Source organism: Lolium rigidum, chromosome 3, assembly GCF_022539505.1.
Source record: "Lolium rigidum isolate FL_2022 chromosome 3, APGP_CSIRO_Lrig_0.1, whole genome shotgun sequence".
Classification (NCBI taxonomy): domain Eukaryota; kingdom Viridiplantae; phylum Streptophyta; class Magnoliopsida; order Poales; family Poaceae; genus Lolium; species Lolium rigidum.
In genome coordinates, this window is record NC_061510.1 from 372170636 (window position 1) to 372191873 (window position 21238).

The 21238-nt window shown below is 46.6% G+C and overlaps 2 protein-coding genes across 2 annotated transcripts; one reads left to right on the forward strand and one right to left on the reverse strand.

Annotated features, from left to right (window-relative positions):
• The first annotated feature begins 10495 nt into the window (after window positions 1-10495).
• LOC124704097 (two-component response regulator ORR41-like) lies at window positions 10496-11239 on the forward strand. The gene is made up of 4 exons (XM_047236342.1): window positions 10496-10549; window positions 10686-10850; window positions 10951-11070; window positions 11186-11239. The coding sequence occupies exons 1-4, from the start codon at window positions 10496-10498 to the stop codon at window positions 11237-11239; spliced, it is 393 nt and encodes a 130-aa protein (XP_047092298.1).
• Window positions 11240-11718: 479 nt separating this feature from the next.
• On the reverse strand, window positions 11719-14262 carry LOC124697434 (BTB/POZ and MATH domain-containing protein 1-like). The gene is made up of 2 exons (XM_047230026.1): window positions 13195-14262; window positions 11719-11769 (listed from the first exon to the last, which is right to left on the reverse strand). The coding sequence occupies exons 1-2, from the start codon at window positions 14260-14262 to the stop codon at window positions 11719-11721; spliced, it is 1119 nt and encodes a 372-aa protein (XP_047085982.1).
• Window positions 14263-21238: the final 6976 nt, after the last annotated feature.

Sequence of the window (21238 nt, forward strand, 5' to 3'; positions counted from 1 at the left end):
ACCACGGATGGTGCCGGCGAGGATGACACCGGCGCACCGAAGAAGCTACGGAGGGAGCGTCGCCCGAATGTGCTCAAGACCAGTGAAGCAGGCATTCACCGAAGTGAACGCCACCGGGCTTCCAACGGCGCCCCTGATTTAGTCAAAGGTTACGCTGCCCAACTCGGGTGCATCCTCCGGAGCACGGTCTCGATCAACACCGAGAACCTCGGGCATCCCGACCGAGCGAATTTGCGCACCCTCCTCTTCAAGAAGCCGCACGAACGATACGAGTTCCCGGTGGACTGCTCAGAAAAGCGTCTCATGCGGAACAAAGTGCACAATGCCGCCCTCACGAAGATGAGCACCGCCCTCGCTAGTTGGAGGAACCGAGTGAAGAAAATGATTAATAGTGGTGAGAGTTACGAGAAGATCAAGGAGTCAAATCCCTCGATCACCGAGCAAGACTACGCTGATTTCAAGATCAAGTGCGAGAGCGAGTCAACGTCGGATTCTAGTCAGTGGGGGAAGGACATGCGAAAACTGAACTTAGGCACCCACAAACTTGGTCCTGGCGGTTTTAGGGTGGCGCAACCGAAATGGGACGCCGCGGATGAGGAGCGTGTGAAGAACGGCCTCGAGCCCCTCTTTCCGCAATACAAAAACAAGCAAACCAGGAACTTTCTCCTGGCCCGGTACCGTATTGACCCGGAAACAAAGGAGCTCACCACCACTCCGGATGTGAAGGAGTTTGAGGCTCTTCTGGTAAGGAATGCACCCGCTTAATTAGCTCCTTTATGGTTGCATTCTTATTGATGAATCCAAATTTATAAATGGTTCATGCATGTTCCTCCCGTAGGCTAAGGAGGTTGCTGCGGAAAGTGAAAAGGAAGCTAGTAGCGGCGCGGGGTCCACGAGCTCCTCGCGAGTGTGCCCCTTGGGACAACCCTTTAAATAGGGCGTTGAATGCCCACAAGAAGAGGGATCCATTGAGTAAGCCGACGTCGGCTGGTCGTGTGGTCGGCGAAGGATGCTCTATGAAATGGTCGAATACTATAAGTCGGGAAAAAGGAGAAAAAGGCCACCATCGATGAGAAGGAGGTCGCACAGCTCAAGGCACAAGTTGCGCAGATCCCGACATTGGTCCAGGAGCAAGTGCGGCAACAAGTGCAACATATCGTGGAGACCCAACAGAGGACGCAACGACAAGCAAGTGGAGGACCAAGTGGGCACGACGCTTAGCTCCATCATCCCTACCTTGGTTGCCGGTCCGGACGCGTGGTATAGGGGAGGAAAAAGGGCCTCCCCCGGTTCCCGGTCCACGGGCAGCAACTCCCACAACGTGGAGCCATCGGTGAGTCCGCAGCGGCAACAATGGTGTCTCCGGCGGCGCCAACATTGGTGGCTCCCGCAGCGCCAACCTTGGTGGCTCCGGCGGCGCCAACCTTGGTGGCTCCCGCGGCGCCAACCTTGGTGTCTCCCGCGGCGCCATTACTTCAGCTCAATGCACCCGTCGCTGCGGATAATACGCCGCCCGGCACCGCGCCAACAAGCGGCCACTCCATCAGTGGCACGCCGCCGCCGGCGGTGCCTCGACCTTAGCCGAGCTGGACGCCATCACGGTAACCAACCCTCGTCTCCGATGACTTCCATATCCTTGCCTTTGACTACGCTAGCCATCCCTAACGCCCTACATGTTTTCCGCAGGGTGCCGTCGCCGACGTCCCATGCACTCTCCTGCATTTTGTGAACGGCGAGTTGATCGATGTTGCCAGGGCCAAAATCGTTCAACCGAGCAACCGCCAGTTACACGGTGTACCCATGGCACCCGACGTGTATAGGATTCAACTGGTTCGGGTGCTTAGTGGCTACGACGACGTGGTACCTCCCTTTCAACCCCATGGCGCCGACGGAGATGAGGTCCTTACCCTCCACCAATGCTTCAATTGGTCCATGGTTTGGCCAAAGAGCCAGATTCGTTTGGGGGCGAGCGACACCACCCCACGGACAGCACCCCAAGCCGTGCCGGCGCCAAGCCATGGCAAGACCACCCCAACGGTGCCGCCATCAGCCGACGAGGACATGCATATGGCACAGGATCCGAACGATGGTCCGGACGAGGACGATGACGTTCGCCAACCCGGACCGCAACTTCGATTTTGGGGTGATGGACTACGATCTCAGTAGCCAACCCTCTCAAGCTGCCGCCGAGGGGAAAACCTATTGCAACAAGCGGCGCCTATTCTGTTCTCAGGAGACGCCTCCAGCTGCCGACTTCACCGAGACTCAGCCGATAGCCGAGGTGAGAAGTGTTATGAGTCCTAACACACTAAAGAAGGCTTGCGAAGAGGAGAATGCAGTCCCAGTAAATATAAAGCCGAAGGGACGGAAAAGAAAGAAGAAGGACGACAAGTCCGCTCGAGCCCAGCCGGCACCTATCCGTGCTCGGGACGAGCCACCGAGTGCCCAAGAATATCGAGGCGAGGGTGCATGTGTCGGGTGAGCGGATGCTAATTCAAAGATTGTACGATGCTGCACCCGGTCCTATGCGATCTCTCGGTTGACGGTATTCAGCTTTATGGAGGAGCGGCGTCTCAGGGAGAAAGATCATGGATACCCAGTGTATATTGCCAAGGTGCCCTCGGGCCATGGCTTTGTCGATAGTGACTTCGCGGAGAAGATCTTCCTGCGGTATGATGACATCTTCGCCATGCTGAACAGTTATCCGCTGCACTACACCTTCATTCGCCTATACTCGCTCATCAAGGCGATGCGGATCATTAGACACAACATCCCGGACATCGCGATAGCCGACCCCTTCTACATGCGTGCCGTCCACTTGGCCACCGCCGAGACCGGGCAGTCGCGAGTGGATACCTCAAAGACTTCTTTCTAGCGAACCGGAAGAAGTGTAACATCCTCCTCGCCCGTATTTCCCGAGTAAGTCACCCCCTCACCGTACCGGTCTTAACTCATGATTTTTTTAGATTTCAATCGTCATGTTCTTAAACATTATGTGTTCTACGCAGAGACAAAACCTGCACACTCATCTCCATAACCCCGAAACATTCTGTGGCCACATACCTCGATGCGGACGGTAAGTCAACCACGGACTACACGAATGTCAAGGGCGTACTTGATGATGCTCTCAATGCCTACGTCAAAGCGAAAAGCAACATGCAGAGGCCAAATGTTAGGTACGGGAAGCATGTGTTCAAGCACCAAACAAAGTTTCCCTGCGTCAAGAAGCCGCCTTCTAGTAACAAGGATGCCTACTACGCCCTCTATCACATGGATAAGTTCATACGGGACCAGCAAGCAGCTTACGCTACCCGAGCATCTCGTAGACCGGGCCAACAAATTGGCGCGGGTCCCCGACGACGGCATCAAGCAAGACTTCTTCCGCATCCAAGTAGAGTTTTGTGAAATCATCCATCAAGATGTCGTTAGAAGCGCGGGGAGTTCTTCGCCGGCTATCGACCGTCAAACGAGTGACATAGACACAATGCTCCAAATGCAGGGTGACGACTACCGCTCATGGATGTGCTTGAAGAAAGGCGGCGGTTTTATCCACGCTCCGAGAAAGTCTTGATGTGCGAGCCTAGTTATGTAGTTGTGAACTAAAGACGAGCTTCGTTGTAATAAACTTTATCCAGCACTTTACTTGCATGTCTCGTTTAATTACTAGTTCGGCTATGTTTGTGAACTTATATATATGGCTCTATCGTTTTCCGCACTTGATTTGGTCGTTAATTTTGTTTGCATATGCCGATGATTAGAATGTTCGGTCAATCGTACACTCCGGGGTGTCGCTAGTGAGCTTGGTGTGATGGCACAAATATCAATCTCTTGTGCATCCTACCTGGCCTCACTAACGCCATCCCGGGATGTTCATATTTGTTTCGACCAACAATGTATGAGGCATTCCATTTAGTTCATACTAGCTACTTGTTTCTTATTTGAGTTGGCACTTCTTAATTGCATTGGCCAATGATTAGAATGGTTGGTCACTTGTACACTCCGTGGTGACGTAAGTGAGCCTGGTGTGATGGCACAAATATCCATGTCTTGTGCATCCTACCTGGCCTCACTTACGCCATCACTGGAATGTTAATATTTGTTTTGACCGACAAAGTATGAGGCCCTTGTCATTCTTCCATTTGCTTTCGTATTTCAAAATGCCGATGATTAGAATGTTTGGTCACCTATACACTTGGGGGAGGGGTCAGTGAACCTGGTGCAATGACACAAGTATCAATCTCTTGTGCATCCTACTTGGTTTCGCTGACCCCTTCCCTAAATGTTAATATTTGTTCCGACCAACAATGTATGAGGCATGCCTTTTAGTTCATACTAGCTACTTGTTTCTTATTTGAGTTGGCACTTCTTAATTGCATTGGCCGATGATTAAATTTTGTGGTCACTACACTTGGGGGAGGCGCTAGCGAGCCTGGTGCGATGGCACAAATATCAATCTCTTGTGCATCCTACTTGGCCTCGCTAACGCCTTCCCTAAATGTTAATATTTATTTGGACTGACAAAGTATGAGGCCCTTGTCATTCTTCCATTTGCTTTGGTATCTCAAAATGCCGATGATTAGAATGTTGGTCACCTATACACTTGGGGGAGGGGTAAGTGAACTCGGTGCGATGACACAAGTATCAATCTCTTGTGCATCCTACTTGGTTTCACTTACTCCGTCCCTAAATGTTAATATTTGTTCCGACCAACAATGTATGAGGCATGCCTTTTAGTTCATACTACTTGGATCGTTTTTGAGTTTGCTCTTATTCGTTGCAAACATCTATGAGCGTGCACTAATGTTTCTTTGGCTTGTGCATATGTACGCAGATATGACGTGGTATGTCGTGTACAAGGGCAAGGTTCCCGGAGTCTACAACGACCGGGAGGAGTGTCGGAGACAGGTTCACCGTTTTAGCGGTAACAGCTACAAAGGGTACACCACTAGAGCGGAGGCCGAAGACGGATACGCACGCTATCTGGCGGGAGAGAGGACGGAGCGGAGGAGGAACCGGATGAAGACCACTTTCATCGGGACGGTGCTAGTAGTGACTCTAGCTCTCTTCTATGTGATGCTAGTTTAGATGATAGTTTAGATGATCGACCTTGTGTAACCACTAGCTCATTTGTGACTTGTAACACCGTAACACTTATCTAATATTTGAAATCTTGTGAATCATGGAGGCTAATGTGAAGGACTATGTATTGGTATACTGTGCTAGCTGCTTATATGTGTTATATATACGGTATTTGTGTTGTTATAGTGTGATATACAACCTGTACAAATACCTGCCAGGAATACAAAAAAAAACGAAATACTAGCAGATGGCGCACTAGAGGACCATCGGTGGCGCACGACCGATAAGTAGCAAGTGGCGCACTAGTTTGGACCTTGTGGCGCACTACTCTCTGATCCCCTTTCGAAAGTAGCAGTGGCGCACCGCTGCTGCCAGCAATGGAGCACGTCTGAGAGACTGCAGTGGCGCACTTGTACAGGCAGCAATGGCGCACCAGAATGCCATAACAGTGGCGCACCCCAGGAGGTAGCGATGAGCGCACCGAAACCATAGAGTTGTGGCGCACTCATCGCAGGAACAACGAGTGGCGCACCCCTTTGGGGTAATAGTGGCGCATCATCTGGACTTGTCAATGGCGCACCATGTAGTGCGCCACCGTTAGTTAGGGTAGTTGTGGCGCACCACTAGTGCGCCACTACTAAAACTTAGCAGTGGCGTGATAACAGTGGCGCACCACTAGTGCGCCACTGATGGGTAAAAGTGGTGCGCCACTGATTGCCCTTTTCCTAGTAGTGTCATACCATCGGTGACAAGAGCCTAATGGTCTAACCATTGTCCTTATAGCCGCAAGCAATAACAGTTTTTAAGTAAATAAAGACCAAAGCCTTAAGCTAGATGATTGTACTATGATCCCAAATAAATCACTAAACATGTACCATTACTTTCCCGTTTCTGTCACAGAGGTTTCGCGGTAGCACACCGTTCTTCACTCATCTCACTTCTTCCCTTGATCGACTCGAATGATATGGGTACCTGCAGATCATCAAGATGAGGCAAACAGGACAAAGATATAAGATTGCAAAACTCATATTCAATCCTTACAAATATCATAAGATTAGATGCACATGAACGTTGCGAGGATTCACCCAACCCGCAGACCATGAGGACTACTCACACATAATATCAAGATCAAACACAAAGATATAAATCATTATGCAAAATACTTAAATTGAAATCACAATATTCTTACAATGACCGTCAATTCTCAAGGAGATCTCTATTACAATGGTGATGGCTATGGCTATGGAGGTGATGGAAGATGGAATGGATGAATTATGGTGATTGATCTCCTTCGATGTAGTGCAGATGGATCTGGTGGATGATGGCTCTATTTGGCGATGAATGACTATTTTTTCAGCGTCGGTCCCGTCACGACTTTTATAGTGTTTGACCTCGGAAAGGCAGCCGCATGTGGTACGGGCGGATGTTACGGGCGAGGCTCCCCGTACCGATGCCCGTTAAAGCTCCAGGAACCGCCTTTCCGAGCGTAGTCAACTTTCCCATGCACCTGACGTGATTTTATTTAGTAATTGCAGGTCCATTCGCTATTATGACATGATTTCCTGCACAACATCAAAAAATAGAAGAGATTGTACATCTTTGCCTTGATTAGGTATTAGTGACAAGTTGAAATGTAAACTTAGTCAATTTCTTGACTTAGCTAAGAGTTTAAACGCGAGAAAATATGGCGTATTTCACAACCATCAGGGGGGAGAGAACTACGAACATTTGGCTATGTATAAGGCACCAAGGAGGAGGCAGAGACAACGGAGCTCCGGTGAGGTACGGGGTCGGGGGAGCAGGAGTACCAACAAAGTCTACTTAATATATTTAGCTATGTATAAGAGCATCTCTAACAGATATTCAAAACCCTAAAATCGAGCGGATGAAGTTAACTATATCCCCTATTTGAGAAGTTGATATTGCTGAACAGATCGCCTATCGTGAACCGCATACATGGTTTCTTAAATTTGGCGCAAGAAATTCAAACGAGTTCGTGAGACACAATACATATATATATGCAAAATACGAAATCCTAAAGGTTCACTTATTTTGGTCCTTATCTCGTTCACTTTCATCAAATATCTAAAAGATTTTTTACATTAGTGAATGGAGGGAGTAATTGCACGAGTCCAGGCAAGCAGCCATATATAGCTAGATAACCAATGACCGGTCACCCCAATTACCATTCCTCAATCTGTGGATGCTCAAAATGGTTTCACAGATATAGCTCGAGCCGATCCTGGGACGATATGGCATCGCAACAATGTCACATGTGCGCGCACTTTGCTTGCACAAAATCGCGAGCAGGATCGATATTGAGGAAACAAAGATACAATCGGGCCAATGCGCGGCAATTATTGCAGCGCGCGTAGTTTATCTTGCACAGCATATGTACACACACGAGGCATTGTCAGGCGATTAGCTACGGATAGCATTACCATGAAGAAGCATCATGCGTGCGACTTGTTAACACTATCGGCCCTCCAGATTCTTGACGAAGAGAGGCCAAGCAATGTACATATGCGGTGGATCTGAACAATCGAACGCGTTCATGCCGTCGATCTGAACAACCCACGGATATTGCAAAGACGATTTAAATATCTGCAGGTAAGCAGATTCTAACTTCAATGTCAGATGTCACCTCGAGTTTGTATTCAGTTATGCACGTCCTAGCAGGGGGACTCTTTCTTGTAGAGACATGGCTGACTCTGCCACTGGCCCCGCAAAAATCTGCTCTTTCCCTTTTGCTACCTGGCTTTGTATCGTTTCGTTTTGGGATTTGGCAGCGGTGGCAAAGGGCAAAGAGGTGGGGAAGATTGGATCGGAGTGGACGGGAAGCTTTTTGAGATGCCGGGAGTCAGTGCCGAAGTAGTGTTACCGGTCATGTCTACTGATGTGTGCGTTTGTTCCGCCGTTAAACCAGTTCAGAAAGATGCTGATCATGTTGTGTGTCTACCGTCGAACAGAGGAGGTCGCGCGGACGGGCATCAAATCCACGCCGGTCCCCTGCTTCCCGGTGTCGGCGCGGCGTGATCAACTGGCCGGCCGTCGGGCAGCTCGAGTGGCGCGCGCGCGGTGCACTAGTGGCGAAACGTCGACCGCGGCATGCATGGGTGCATGGAGTAAAATGGAGCCGAAAATCGTGCACGCTAGTTTGGATTTTAAATTCTTGCGTGGCTACAAATAGTTATTAATTTTGAGAACAAGCTTGAGCAAGAAATGTGCACTACCCCCACTGAACTCGATCTAGAACTTTCTAACTTAGTTATGCCTATGTTTGATAGTATTATACTACAAAAACCTCTATTGGTACGTATTCATTAGAGTACGCTAGAAGACACGATCTGAAAATCTTTAGATTAATGATACTATGGTCTTGGACATGTATAGTGTAACAATTTATATTTTGTAAAGAATGTGATATCTTTTACTTTGCTTAGTTTCCTCATAAACTTGTTCTCTAAAATTTGCCACCTTTATAAAAAAAAAGATGAATTTCCTTTTCCAAATGAAACTATGGTTTTAGTTTAATAAGAATATTTTACTATAACTATAATAGCCACAAATCAAAGAACGTTGTATGTTATTAATGGCATGGTTATTCAACGATTTCACGTAGAATAGTGAAAACTGCCTAACAAGTATGTTATAGTAGGGTATGATAATTAATTAAAAATGGCACGCAGATGGATAATTTACAAACAAGTAAAAATGTTTTGTACAAAAAGTAATACATTTAATTTTTATTATTATTTGTGCATCTAGATTGTAGAAATCTGCTTAGGAAAACAAATCAAATTTGTTCACGGATTATATAAAGAAATTATCGTCCGAAGCAGCGGAGCAGTGAGTGAATAATAAAATGAAAGGGATAGAGAGACAACATAGAAGAGGGATTCGAGTTTTGGCCTAATTGGGGTTCTAACGGATATTAGGATGGATTTGATATCATTGTTAGATTTAAAGCTTTAGGATAAGCAACATTAGGAACTAATCTCGTTGGTTAGAACACTTGCAATGGGAGTCATGGCCATCGGAGGCCTCTGCCTGCTCGATGATGCAGGGACGCTCGATAAAGAAAATGGAGCGGTAGCGTACCCGTCCTAGACGCCGCCGGCACTGCACTTGGGCGGCCGGCGGTGGTCGTCGGTCATCTAGCCTCTCAGCACCACTTAAGGATCGGTGATTAGTTGGTTAGGCATGTACTATATTTTTGCCTGACAACTGCATCCCTTCTTTTATACCAGGTGTTGGAGGCTAGGGACCGAGACCAAAAAGTTGGTTAGGCACCTCCGATCAAGGTTCCCACATGAGGGGACCAAAGTCTCCTTATATTTATCTCATTTTGATAGACTAGATCAATTCCAACACATTATTGTAGATGATGCCACCATCTTCATCGACGTGTAGGCCAAAACGAAGCCGGCTACAAAAATTCAGAATTAATCTGTTGAAAATTCTACTTTTATTAAAAACTCCACTTGTAGATCGGGTTTCACATCCCTCTAGATGCCGACGAGGCTAGACGGAGGAGAGGGAACCGATTTATGGCGGTGACGGAGGTGACGACAGAGGCAGGTTGTTTCAGCGGCGGCTAGGTACACAAGTCACCAAAACGCAGGATCCATCTGTCCCTATATCTATTCTTGAATGTCCCTCGATCTATTCTTCTAGCACCCAATAGAAATTCGACGCTCAATGTAGTGCACGTTTTGGCTTCATATCGAACCAAATTACCAACGTGAGCAAACGACACGTGGGCTTGCCAACGACAGAGCATCCAAGTCAATCAAATAGTTCAGCCAGCTGCTCGATCCGGCAAATTAAGCTAGCTTGCACGAGTCGGGGCAAGCAGCCATATATAAAACCAATGATCGGCGACCCCAATTACCATTCCCTCGATCACTGTATGCTCAGAATGGTTCCACAGATATAGCCCGATCTGATCCTGACGATCTGTGGCATCTTAACCACGTCATGTGTGCGCACTTTTCCTTGCACAAAATCGCGAGCAGGATCGATTCTTGAAACAGCGACACAATCTAGCCGATGCGTCGCAATTATTGTTGGGCGATTAGCTACCTATGGTGTTACCGTGAGGAAGTAGCATGCGTGCGGCCAGTTAACACTGTGGATCGGGCGGTAGTAGTTACGATCGTACAGATTCTTGCCGAAAAGAGGCCAAGCACCGGCAGATGGCGTGAAGATTTACAACCCATGCAATTCCGTGTAATGTAAACGTCGGGGAGATACACCGCGATCTGTGCGCTCCGGCCTCATCGATCCATCCATCGAGCTGCCAGTCTGCTCACTGTTTAAAAAGCGGGGCTCCCTTTCTAACTAGCCAGCAACGGTTGATACGAGTTAGCAGACAGTGTCTCGAAAAAGGTAGGCGGTGACGCAGGCAGAAGCAATGGATCGGAGGAGGATCAGAGTGCTCCTCGTGGAGGACGAGGAGATCCACAGGGTACGTAATTAACTGGTTGATCACTAACCTGCTGCGTGTGTTAACTGCACTGTTTGTTCTTGTTATGATTTAGTTCTGTCGATGGAGTAGGCGATCGAGTTGCGATGTTTAACTGATGATCATGTTGGAATAGCAGATTGTGGCGAGAGCGGTGCTGAGGGCGGCCGGCGTGGAGGTGGAGGAGGCGGAGAACGGCGCCGAGGCGGTGCGGCGCGTGCGGGAGCGCGGCAGCGGCGGCGGCAGCGGCGCGTACAACCTCATCCTCACGGACAAGCAGATGCCGGTCATGGACGGCCACGAGGTACGTACGTACGCTCGTCAGATACCTGCCATGGATGCAAGATATCTACATATGTCTTGGTCATCAGTTCGGCCGGGCCGACGTGCGCGCGTGCATGCAGGCGACGAGGCAGATCCGGGCGATGGGGGTGGCCACGCCGATCGTCGCCGTGTCGAGCGACAGCCTCCCGCCGGACATCCAGGCGTTCATCACCGCCGGCGCCAACGACTTCACGCCCAAGGTGACGAATTGACCATCCACCGGATCAACCTTGTTTTACTCCTGATGCATGTATCTGACGCCCTTGACTCGAGCTCTGGCCGTTTCTTGATCCTGATGCATATGCATGCGTGCAGCCGCTGACGAAGGAGAAGCTGGGCCACATTCTCGCCAGGTTCGGGCTTGCATAACGGCCAGTAGCTAGTACAGTACTCCACTTAGCTTGCTTCAGACATGCGAACAAGCATATGTTGATTCCTGCAGATTATTGTCTAGAGGGGGGCGAGGAACTTCGCATGAGGTACCTTAGAGTAATTGTCGTGCTTCCGGTCTATGGATTAGTTATAAAAGAAGCATGAATATATTGATTATTCTATGCATAGAATAGAATGTGAATTTGTTTCTAGAAAACAAATGTGAATATATGGGTTCGCACTATGTACGATGATCATTTGGAGATGTCCCAGGCCGGATATGGTGGGCTTTGGGTGCCTTATTTCGTCAATGGCCTCTACGGCTTGTTAATCTCTGAACTTCGTGGTTGGAAAATAAATGGTATTCAGATGACTTCAGTTCTGCCATCTTTATTTGTGATTCAGACATACTAGTATTTTTTTCCCCGTAGGGATGAGCTAATACTATTGCAGAATATAATATAAACTCTATTGCTTTAGTCGTAGCCATCTGGAAGGATGCCAAACTTCCTATCCTGCAGCCTTGCCTGATCAACACATAAGTCAGTCACCAATTAAAAGGATGCTTTTGCCCTGGTTGTCTGCATTTCGTTATCCCAAAAGGTGATGAAATTCGATCCTGCTGGATCGATTGGAAAAAAAACCACATAAGTTAGTCACCAATGAATATCATTGCTACCAACTATCATTGCTACCAACTGCAACCCTAAGAAAAATATTAAACGATATAAACTCAGGCTCAGTTTGGTTGCTCAGTACTTTCTAAACCATAATATTTTAAGATCAAACTATTTCAACGCCTCGCTGACATATACCACAGTTTACCTCCTTTCGCGGTTATAGAAAAATAGGATGTGACCTCTTTCTCCAATAATTGAAAAACCTTCAAGTTTTGGATGATAATACTTCAGTTTTAAAACCATAGCATTTATTGGATCCAAACACCTTAAAGTATTTTAATACTTCAATATTTTCAGAAACTGAAGTATTCTCTGAATACTTCAAAAATATTTTGATGCCAAAGAGGACCTCAGTTGTGAATACTTTGATTTTTTCTTTTTTATAGGGAAATATAGATTTGGGTGGACGTTTTGGACTAGTAATGTCCAAAGCATTGGGTGGCTTATTTCCTCAATGGGCTTTGTGCGGTCCTGGCATGTTTTATCTGAATTTCTTGGTTGCGAAATAAATGGTATTGAAATGACTTCAGTTTGCTATTGTTATTTGTGATTCATACTTGCAGAATATACTGGTATCTCTTTTGCGAACTGAAATATTTATCCCTAGGATACAGGATGCAGCTTTATGTGAAATATTTATCCCTAGGATATACAGGATGCAGCTTTATGTGAAATATTTATCCCTAGGATATACAGGATGCAACTTTATGTGAAATATTTATCCCTAGGATATACAGGATGCAGCTTTAAATACATTCAACATTGCTTCATATGATCACTTCAGAAGTCAGTCACTAACGAATACTATGCCCAAATATCACGATGACCAACTGCAGTGTTAGAAATTTGTAAACCATCTACGGACATAAACCCCAATTGTGAAGCCAACAATTTCTCAGTGGATACACACTAGCTTCCAAAATCTCATGGCTCGCAGAAAATATACAAATCAGTGAAGGCAAATGAAGGGGGACTAGTTGAAAGGCTTATAACTTCTGGAGTAATTGTTCATCGATCGGATTAGCACAAATACTACTACTAGTTTGATCTGCACATGCTTGTTGTGCCGTGAATAATTCTTCACAAAGGACACATTGACCAAGCAAAAGGAAAAAAACGCTGAGGTACATCCCATCCTTGTGAGAACATGATTAAAAATAAAACTGCTAATAATAGTATGCAGTCTTTAGTACCTCTAATGATTGCAAGTGCCAGGAATTGAACCTCATGTCCAGGCCATTAATCTTGTTCCCCCAAGTCAACTAGACCAACCTTGATCACGAGGAGATCCATGGCAACATCGGGGTAGCTCTTGAATAAAGACCCAAAGCCTTCAGACTCCAATACCGCATTCAGATTCGTCGGCGAGCAGGTGGAGAGAAAGTCCAAGCATGCCGCCTTAAGCCCATGGCAGTGGTGCTGCTCCGCGAGTGCCCAGATGGTCACCACAGAGCTCGTATCAATACCTCTGCTCAACTTATCTTGGCAAATCAGCTTGCACCTGTCCAGACCATACCTGTCCGCAGCAACAAGCAGATGCTGAGCCATGACATATTCTTCCTGTTGATCCATATCAGGCAGTGCATCCGTGTACATGAAAGTAAGCAGAGCCTTGAACACTTGCGCATCCATGTCATCTATACGTATGGGAACTGTTGTTGTGCTCTCCTTCATCGGGCTAAGGAACTCGGCTCTGAAGACCGGAGACCGGGCAGCGAGCACCGACCGGTGCGCCGAGAACGTCTCCCCACCGACTAGGAACTCGACATCGACGACCGCCTTGCTCGACAGGAGATCCCCGAAGTGCATGTGCATGTCAGACGGCGGCACAACGATGGCTGGTGTCTCCTGAGCGTGGAACCCGCCGAGGACGCTGACATCGACCTTGACAGTGAAGGAATCGTCGTTGAGGTGCTCTGAATTTTCCAATACCTCCCTTCTGATGAAATTATCGCATCCCCAAGAATTAGGAAGATGGAGGCTCTCTGGGCCAGCAATGCCGGTATAGGACCGCACCGGCTGCCCGTGTTGGTCCATTAAGCTGAACTGAACGTACACCTTCACGGCCTTGGTGTTGGCGGCGGTATCATCCAGTGTGATAAAGAGGGAGATGTAATCGATGCTCTTGGACTGGCAGCCGTTGGGATAGTAGCGCACACGCCATGTGCGGCCACCAACCCGGAACGGCCAAGAGTCGATCCGCTCGCCATTAGGGAGCTCCTTCGTGCGCGAGTAGCTTATGATCTTTAGCATGTGGTAGCCGCTGATCGCGCCGGCAACAATGGAGGAGGCGAATCCGGAGAGGGACGCGTCAGCGGAGACGCTCGGGGAGGTCGGCATTGCGGACGGCGTGATCGGTTGGCCTGGTCGCGGTGGATTGAGGAGGCGAGACTCCTCCCCTTCTTTTGCGACAGGAACATCGAGGGTTTTTGGTGGGGGGAGTGCTGTACACCGACCTCGGTGTCTACGGGCCACCGCACACCCCAACGACCAGGCCGGTTGGTTGGGCCACGGCCCATTAGTAGTAGGTACGTTTTTTTTTTCTTTTTTTGCTGTTTCTTTTTTGTTAATATTTTCCTTTTTTAATATTTAACTTTTAAAAAAAATATTTCGGATAACAAATTTTCAAAATCTGTTCAGATTCGAAATTTTGAAAATTTTAAAAATGTTCAGATTTTTATTTAATTTTTTTCGAAATTTGAACATTTTTCGAATTTGAACATTTTTCCAAATTTGAACGCTTTATATATTTGAACGGATTTCAAATTTGAACGCTTTTGTATTTGAACATTTTTCAAAATTGAACGGATTTTAAATTTGAACAATTTTTGTATTTGAACATTTTTCAAATTTGAACGGATTTCAGATTTAAACATTTTTTGTATTTAAACGGTTTTAAAATTTGAACGTTTTTAAAATTTGAACATTTTTTAAATTTGAACAGTTTTCAATTTTGAAATTTTTCTAAATTTGAAATATCTTCAAATTTGAACAAAAATAAATATAAACAAAAAAGAAACAAAACAAAAAAAGAAACAAAAAGGAACAGAAAATAAAAAAAGGAAAAGGAAAAGAAATGAAAAAAGAAAAGAAAAGAAAGAAAGAGAAACAGAAAACAGAAAAAAGAGGTGAACTGGGCCGACCAGGCCGGCCCATACCGCGCGCGCGGGGGTGTGCGGCGCGCGGTAGGGACCGACGTGGTCGGTGTATAGGATTTGCCTTTTGGTGGAGTTTTGTTTAGTGTGACTAGGGTTTCGTGGAAGTGTCGTGGTCTTTGACGCTCGAGATTGGGCCGAGCTGCCTCCGTTCAGGCATATTCTCTATTTTGCATACTGGGCCTTTTCAGTCCATGGCCTTTATTAGGTTGATACGGTGCAGCTTTTTTTTAACACAGGCCAAGAAAGGACACTAGGACGATAGACAATTCAAAAAAAAAAAAAAACTACAGCCATTATGAGAGTCACGAGAAACCCTAAAAAAAATTTGGGGCAGTGGAAGGGAGGATGCTGGGCAAGGGAAAGATCTGGGGAATGGGGAAAGAGGAGAGGCTGGGCACGTATAGGGGCCTCGCTGCCCCTGGTGACAGTCGTCGCTGTAGAAAGCATAACCGACGACGCCTCGCTGTTCGCCACGCCCACACGGGCTCACGGAGAAGGACGAAAATGAGTTGTGAAATGTCTATTTTGCCCATGGAAAACTAGCAAAACTATGGTGCAAGCCACCCCACGTCTCTCTCTTATGTTTTCTACTTCGACACCAAACACCACGTATCCCCTCTCACTGACAAGCGGGCTCTCAAAAAAGCAGGCTCACCATTCAATGGGGATAGCTAGGCACGAGTGGTGCAGATGGATTTCACATCACATGGCACTCTGGAAACGGATGGCCCGGACAACGGGAGCAGGAACCAGATTCCAATCAAATGGCTGAGATCGCACGATTTGGAAAACGAACGCCTAGGAGCGCGCCATGCAGTTTGATCCGACGGCCAAGATTGACATGCCTTTGATTGGCTCATCTTGTGACAAGAATGTTTCCTTTAGATATGGTCACTAGACATGAAGAAATCTGTAAGAACAGAAGAAAGCCAACACTTCTTTACAATCAAACATATCAACAAGTCTATGTCTATCTGAAATCAACAAATAAGCACTTCCCTGTGATGAACAGAGGATGCATGAATTTAGGAAAACGTGCAAGGCTCACATCAATTGTTGCACAACAACACGAACTTGGCCGAGGTTGTGTTTTGGCTCTCGGGTGCATATGAACCTATTATGATACATATAAAAGACCAAATTTCAAAATATTAAAAGTACTATTTTTTTCATGTGTACACCCTGACATTCTATGTTTACACACAAATTTTCAGGATAAACGAAGATTTTATGTGAATTGTTCGAAAAAAGACAAAAAAAATAGTTTGTCAATAGTCATGTTGAAGCATTAAATTTGTTTTTTTACAAGGGACACAAAATATGTTCGTTTCTCCAGAAACTTATGCGCAAACAAAGAATATCCAAATGAAAATGTGGATTTTTGTAACGTTTTCACATTTCGAAAACACCACCTCTAGCCGAAACACCACCTCCACTATCACAAATCCACCAGGCAAATGTGTTTTCAACTGATATGTCCATATGCACCGGCGAGCCGAATAAAATTAGCACACAAGGCTCGTGCTTTTTCACATAGCTTGTCAAACCCTTAATAATTATCCACCAAGGATAAACGACTAAACAAAAAAAGGAGCAATGGACATCACATATTTGATCCAATCTAATCGGGATAAAGAAAGCGCTGCCGGACGTTCATCGACATGTTCCCACTTCGAGATGTACTTGATCACACTTTGATGCGATGTTGTTCATCTTGTACGTGTGAATATCGTGGATGTGTTGCATGTGCAATGCTAGTTCGTAGGAGCGGTTCGGGGGATAATACATCTCCTGGCGACTAGACGATCAACCTAGTCATCGACAACATCCGCTAGATCGATCTAGGATGGTATGATCAGTTGCCTCCTCTCTCGCATATGATCTTGATTATGCATAGGATTTCTATGTTTTCTAATCATCTTTTCATGTATGGTCGGTATTCTGTCAATTGCCCAGTTATAATTTATTCGCCCAACATGTTATTTATCTTTATGGAGAGACACCTCTAGTGAACTGTGGACCCCGGTCCTTTCCTTTACACTGATAAGTTCATCCACTGCAATCATGCTCTGTTTACTTACTACTAGCATTGTTCTCTTTAATTACTGCAAACATCTCTTTCCACTAGATACGTTTAATTCTTTGTGTTCAGCAAAATAGGTGAGATTGACAACCTCACTATAAGTTGGGGCAAAGTACTTTGGTTGTGTTGTGTGCAGGTTCCACGTTGTTGCTGACGCTGGTAGTGCGCCCTGACAATAGTCAGCTAGCAACAACTTCGGAAGACACGACTTTCTCCTACTGGTCGATTAAACCTTGATTTCTCCTACTGCTGTGCTCATCATACCTTCCTCTTGGGGTTTCCCAACGGTGTGCAATCTTCTCTCATCATTGCCGCAAATTCATATGTATTTATACATCAAATCATCGATAACTAATTTAGAATGGAGGGAGTACATGTCGTTTTTTATGAATTTATTTAGAATGGAGGGAGTACGTGTCGTTTCTTGGCATTGAAGGTATCCGGGTGTGCAGAAATGCACCATCAGTTTCCCATTTACTTTTTGCTGACGATTCCCTAATACTTATGAAGGTGAATTTAATTAATGCAACCTCATTGAGACGGGTGTTGGATCAATATTGTGCAAGTTCGTGACAGATTGTGAGTGAGGCAAAATGCAATATTTTTTCAGTCCAAATGTTGATGTTGAGGTGAAGGTACAAGTCTGTGAAGAGTTGAATATTATGACTGAAGCAATTTCCGATAAATACTTAGGCTTGCCATCCATGGTAGGTCTAGACCGTACTGATAGTTTCATATATTTTCTTAAAAGAATTATTGAGATACTGGAAGGATGTAAGGAAAGATTTGTATCTAGGGGGGAGGAGTCTTATTAAAGGCGATTATTCAGGCTATTCCTGTTTTTGCTATGGGAGTTTTCAAGATCCTAAAACAATTATGTAAATCTATTGATGATGCAATGGCCAGGTTTTGGTGGGGAGATACTGATGAGAAGAGGAGAATGCATTGATTTGCATGGTGAAAGATGTGTATTCAAGCTGGGTGGTATGGGCTTCCGTGATCTTCATACCTTTAACATGGTAATGTTGGCGAAACAAAGTTGGAGATTGCTCTCAAATCTGGAGTCTCTTTGTGCTAGGGTACTAAATGAATGCAGGCCAAATCAAGGTTCTTCCTATACTTGGCAAAGTATTCTAGTCGGTTTACAGACATTTAAAACAGCATATATTTGGAGAATTGGTACGGGGGAGAATGTGGATATATGGGAGGATCACTGGATTCCTTCAAGTTCGACTAGAAGGGTGTATTCGAGGAGGGGACACATTGTGTTAAGGACAGTAAATGAATTGATCCAGTAACAAACACATAAGATGAGGACCTTATAAGATCCTTATTTTTGCAAATTGATTCTGAAAGGATCCTACGAATTCATTTAAGTCAGATTCTAACGGATGATTTTGTTGCTTGGAACAAAACTAAGAACTACATCTTTTTGCTCAGTGGGCTTACCATATTGAGTGGGATAATCAGTTTGGTCACACTATTCGAAGAAGAGATGGTCAAGGTTCGGCTCAAATTAATCAAGATTGGGAAATCATGTGGAAGCTTAATATCCCAAGTAAAGTGAAAATATTTTTGTGGAAGGCGTTCCATGGTGTCATCCCTGGTATGGCCATCCTAGCAGATCGCCACATTAAAGTTGCACCCCGATGCCCAATTTGTAAGCTTGGTCCTGAAGATATTAATCATCTCATGTTCGGTTGCGTGAGAGCTAAGGAAGTATGGACATAATTGGATTTAATGAGTGAGATTGAGCAAGCTCTGTGGGCAGATCGGTCGGGCTCGGTGATGTTGGAGCATATCCTGAGATCACCAAACAAGGCTGTCACACATCTTCAACAAGTGAACTCACATGAAATAATAGTCGCGGCAAGTTGGTACATTTGGTGGCAAATGAGGTAAAAGGTAAAGGGTGAGAGTGTTAGCCCGCCAAAAAATTCTACTTTTGCAATTAAAGCAATAACTGCAAATTATGGGGCTGCAAAAAGCAAATCTGTGGTAAAAGAAATAACTTGGCTAAAACCTCCTAGAGGCCAGCTCAAGTTGAATATCGATGCTTCTTATGTTATCAATGGGACTGGATCGGCGGGTGCAGTGCTAAGAAATGCAAAGGGCGAGGTTTTGGGGGGTATGGCTTGCCCCCTAGATAATCTCTTGAGTGCAACGACTGTGGAAGCATATACACTGTTGAAAGGTTTGGAATTTCTGGGTAGAATTGGTTCTTCATCTTGTTATGTTGAGTCTGATTCTTTGAAAATAATTCGGGCATGCAATAGAGAGGTGGAAATAAATGGCCCTTATTCGGCTATTTTAGCTAAATGTTACCAGATGGCTAGCGAAATGACGGATATCCAGTTTTTGAACCGTAAGAGGGAGGCTAATCAAGTGGCTCATAAATTAGCTAGATTTGCTTTTAGTTCTAAGGAGATTCTTAGTTGGGTGGATGTTCCCCTGATTTTATTTTATCTTTTATATTTTAGAGATGTAACTCTGCTCAGAAACTTGTAATTGTATTTGTGCTTTCGGCAGCAAGTTCAGATGCACTCTTTTCCTTACAAGGTACCGAGGGGGATTGGAATATTTTTTAATGAGGCGGCTTGCTTGGCTAATATATTATATACATTTTCAAAAAAAAAGAGTATATGACTCCATGCACAAGAAAAAACGAAGTTTTCGATCGTGGAAGATCAGAACTCTTTTGATCTCATCAAATCTCAAAAGAGGTAACGAAGACTCTCCGCTCTGAACGCACAAGTCCAGGCACCCGCACACGCGAAGATGGCAAGGCAGCAGCGCGCCGGTGGCGAGGACCGCCTGAGCGCGCTCCCGGACGCCACGCTGACCCACATCCTCTCGCATGTCCGCACCGACCAGGCCGTCCGGACCAGTGAGCTCTCCCGCCGCTGGCGCCGCGTCTTCACCACCGTCCCCGTCGTCGATATTGGAGCCGCCCCTCAGAGGACAATTTGTCCTGTCAGCGTTAACCATATGGTCAGCGGGGTGCTCCTCAGCCGCGACAACACCGCGCCGATCCGCTCCTTCCGCGTCGCCGGCTTCCGCGACGACCGTCCCTCAGCCTCTACGATCTTCCAGTGGATCGTCACCGCCTTGTTCGCCGGCGCGGAGACTCTCGACCTCGACCTGACGATGGGAGATCAGCCAATCTGCCCTAATGCCAGCACTTTCTACCAAAGCACGGCGGCAGATTTCGCCCGGCAAAATTTCTGCACCATGCCTCGCCGCCTGTTCACCCAGACCGCCACCCTGCGCCACCTGCGGCTCGCCAACTGCGAGCTCGATCTGCCGGAGCCTGAGCGCGAACAGTCACTCTCCCTTGACAAGCTGGAGATGTTGTCGCTCAAGAGGATCAACGCGCCGGACCACGCGCTGCAGCGCCTCATCGCCGCCTGCCCTCGCCTTACCGAGCTGACGATAGAAGAGTGTCCCACGATGAAGCGCATCTCGGTGGCACTCCCCCTCCTCCGGGCTTTCACCTTGTGCTGCTGCCACGACGCCGATCACGTGTTGGTCGACGCGCCGTCGCTCCAGTGCCTCGGGTATAAGGGCACCGTAGCGGGCGCCTACGTGCTGGCATTGTCGACCTGGGGCCAGATCCATACGTTGGCCGTCGACATCTGCGTCGCCGTCCAGGCCAACGACTTCGACAAGAACCGGCGGCTCAGGGAGTTCGTGGAGCGATGCACCAACCTCACGACCCTTCACCTGTCCCAGCATGACAAACCGGCCTTCTACCCCTACCGTGCCCCGCAGACATTATCGGGGCTCGCACAGCTGGAGTTCAGTGGCCCGTTCCACATCTCCGCACTTGTTAACATCCTCAAAAACACGAGCAACCTCCAGGTTCTGACACTGGTCATTGACCGACTCGATGACGACAACAAAGCATCAACCGCTGCGCCCAAAAGACTTGTGTCATCCGATGTGGAGTGCTTCCAATGCTCGCTAAGGAGGATCTATCTGGTGAAGTACAATGGGCAAGACGCGCAAAGGCGGCTCACTATGTTTCTGCTGAGAGAGGCCGTACGCACCGATGAGCTGCAAGTTACCTTTGCTC

Bases quoted from the DNA above. Each gene is read 5' to 3' on its own strand.
- LOC124704097 (XM_047236342.1), top strand. From the start codon at position 10,496: ATGGATCGGAGGAGGATCAGAGTGCTCCTCGTGGAGGACGAGGAGATC. The intron at 10,550-10,685 runs GTACGTAATTAA...TTGGAATAGCAG, and splicing joins AGGACGAGGAGATCCACAGG to ATTGTGGCGAGAGCGGTGCT. The intron at 10,851-10,950 runs GTACGTACGTAC...GCGTGCATGCAG, and splicing joins CGGTCATGGACGGCCACGAG to GCGACGAGGCAGATCCGGGC.
- LOC124697434 (XM_047230026.1), bottom strand. From the start codon at position 14,262: ATGCCGACCTCCCCGAGCGTCTCCGCTGACGCGTCCCTCTCCGGATTC. The intron at 11,770-13,194 runs GTTGGTCTAGTT...TGTGTTGATCAG, and splicing joins TGGATCTCCTCGTGATCAAG to GCAAGGCTGCAGGATAGGAA.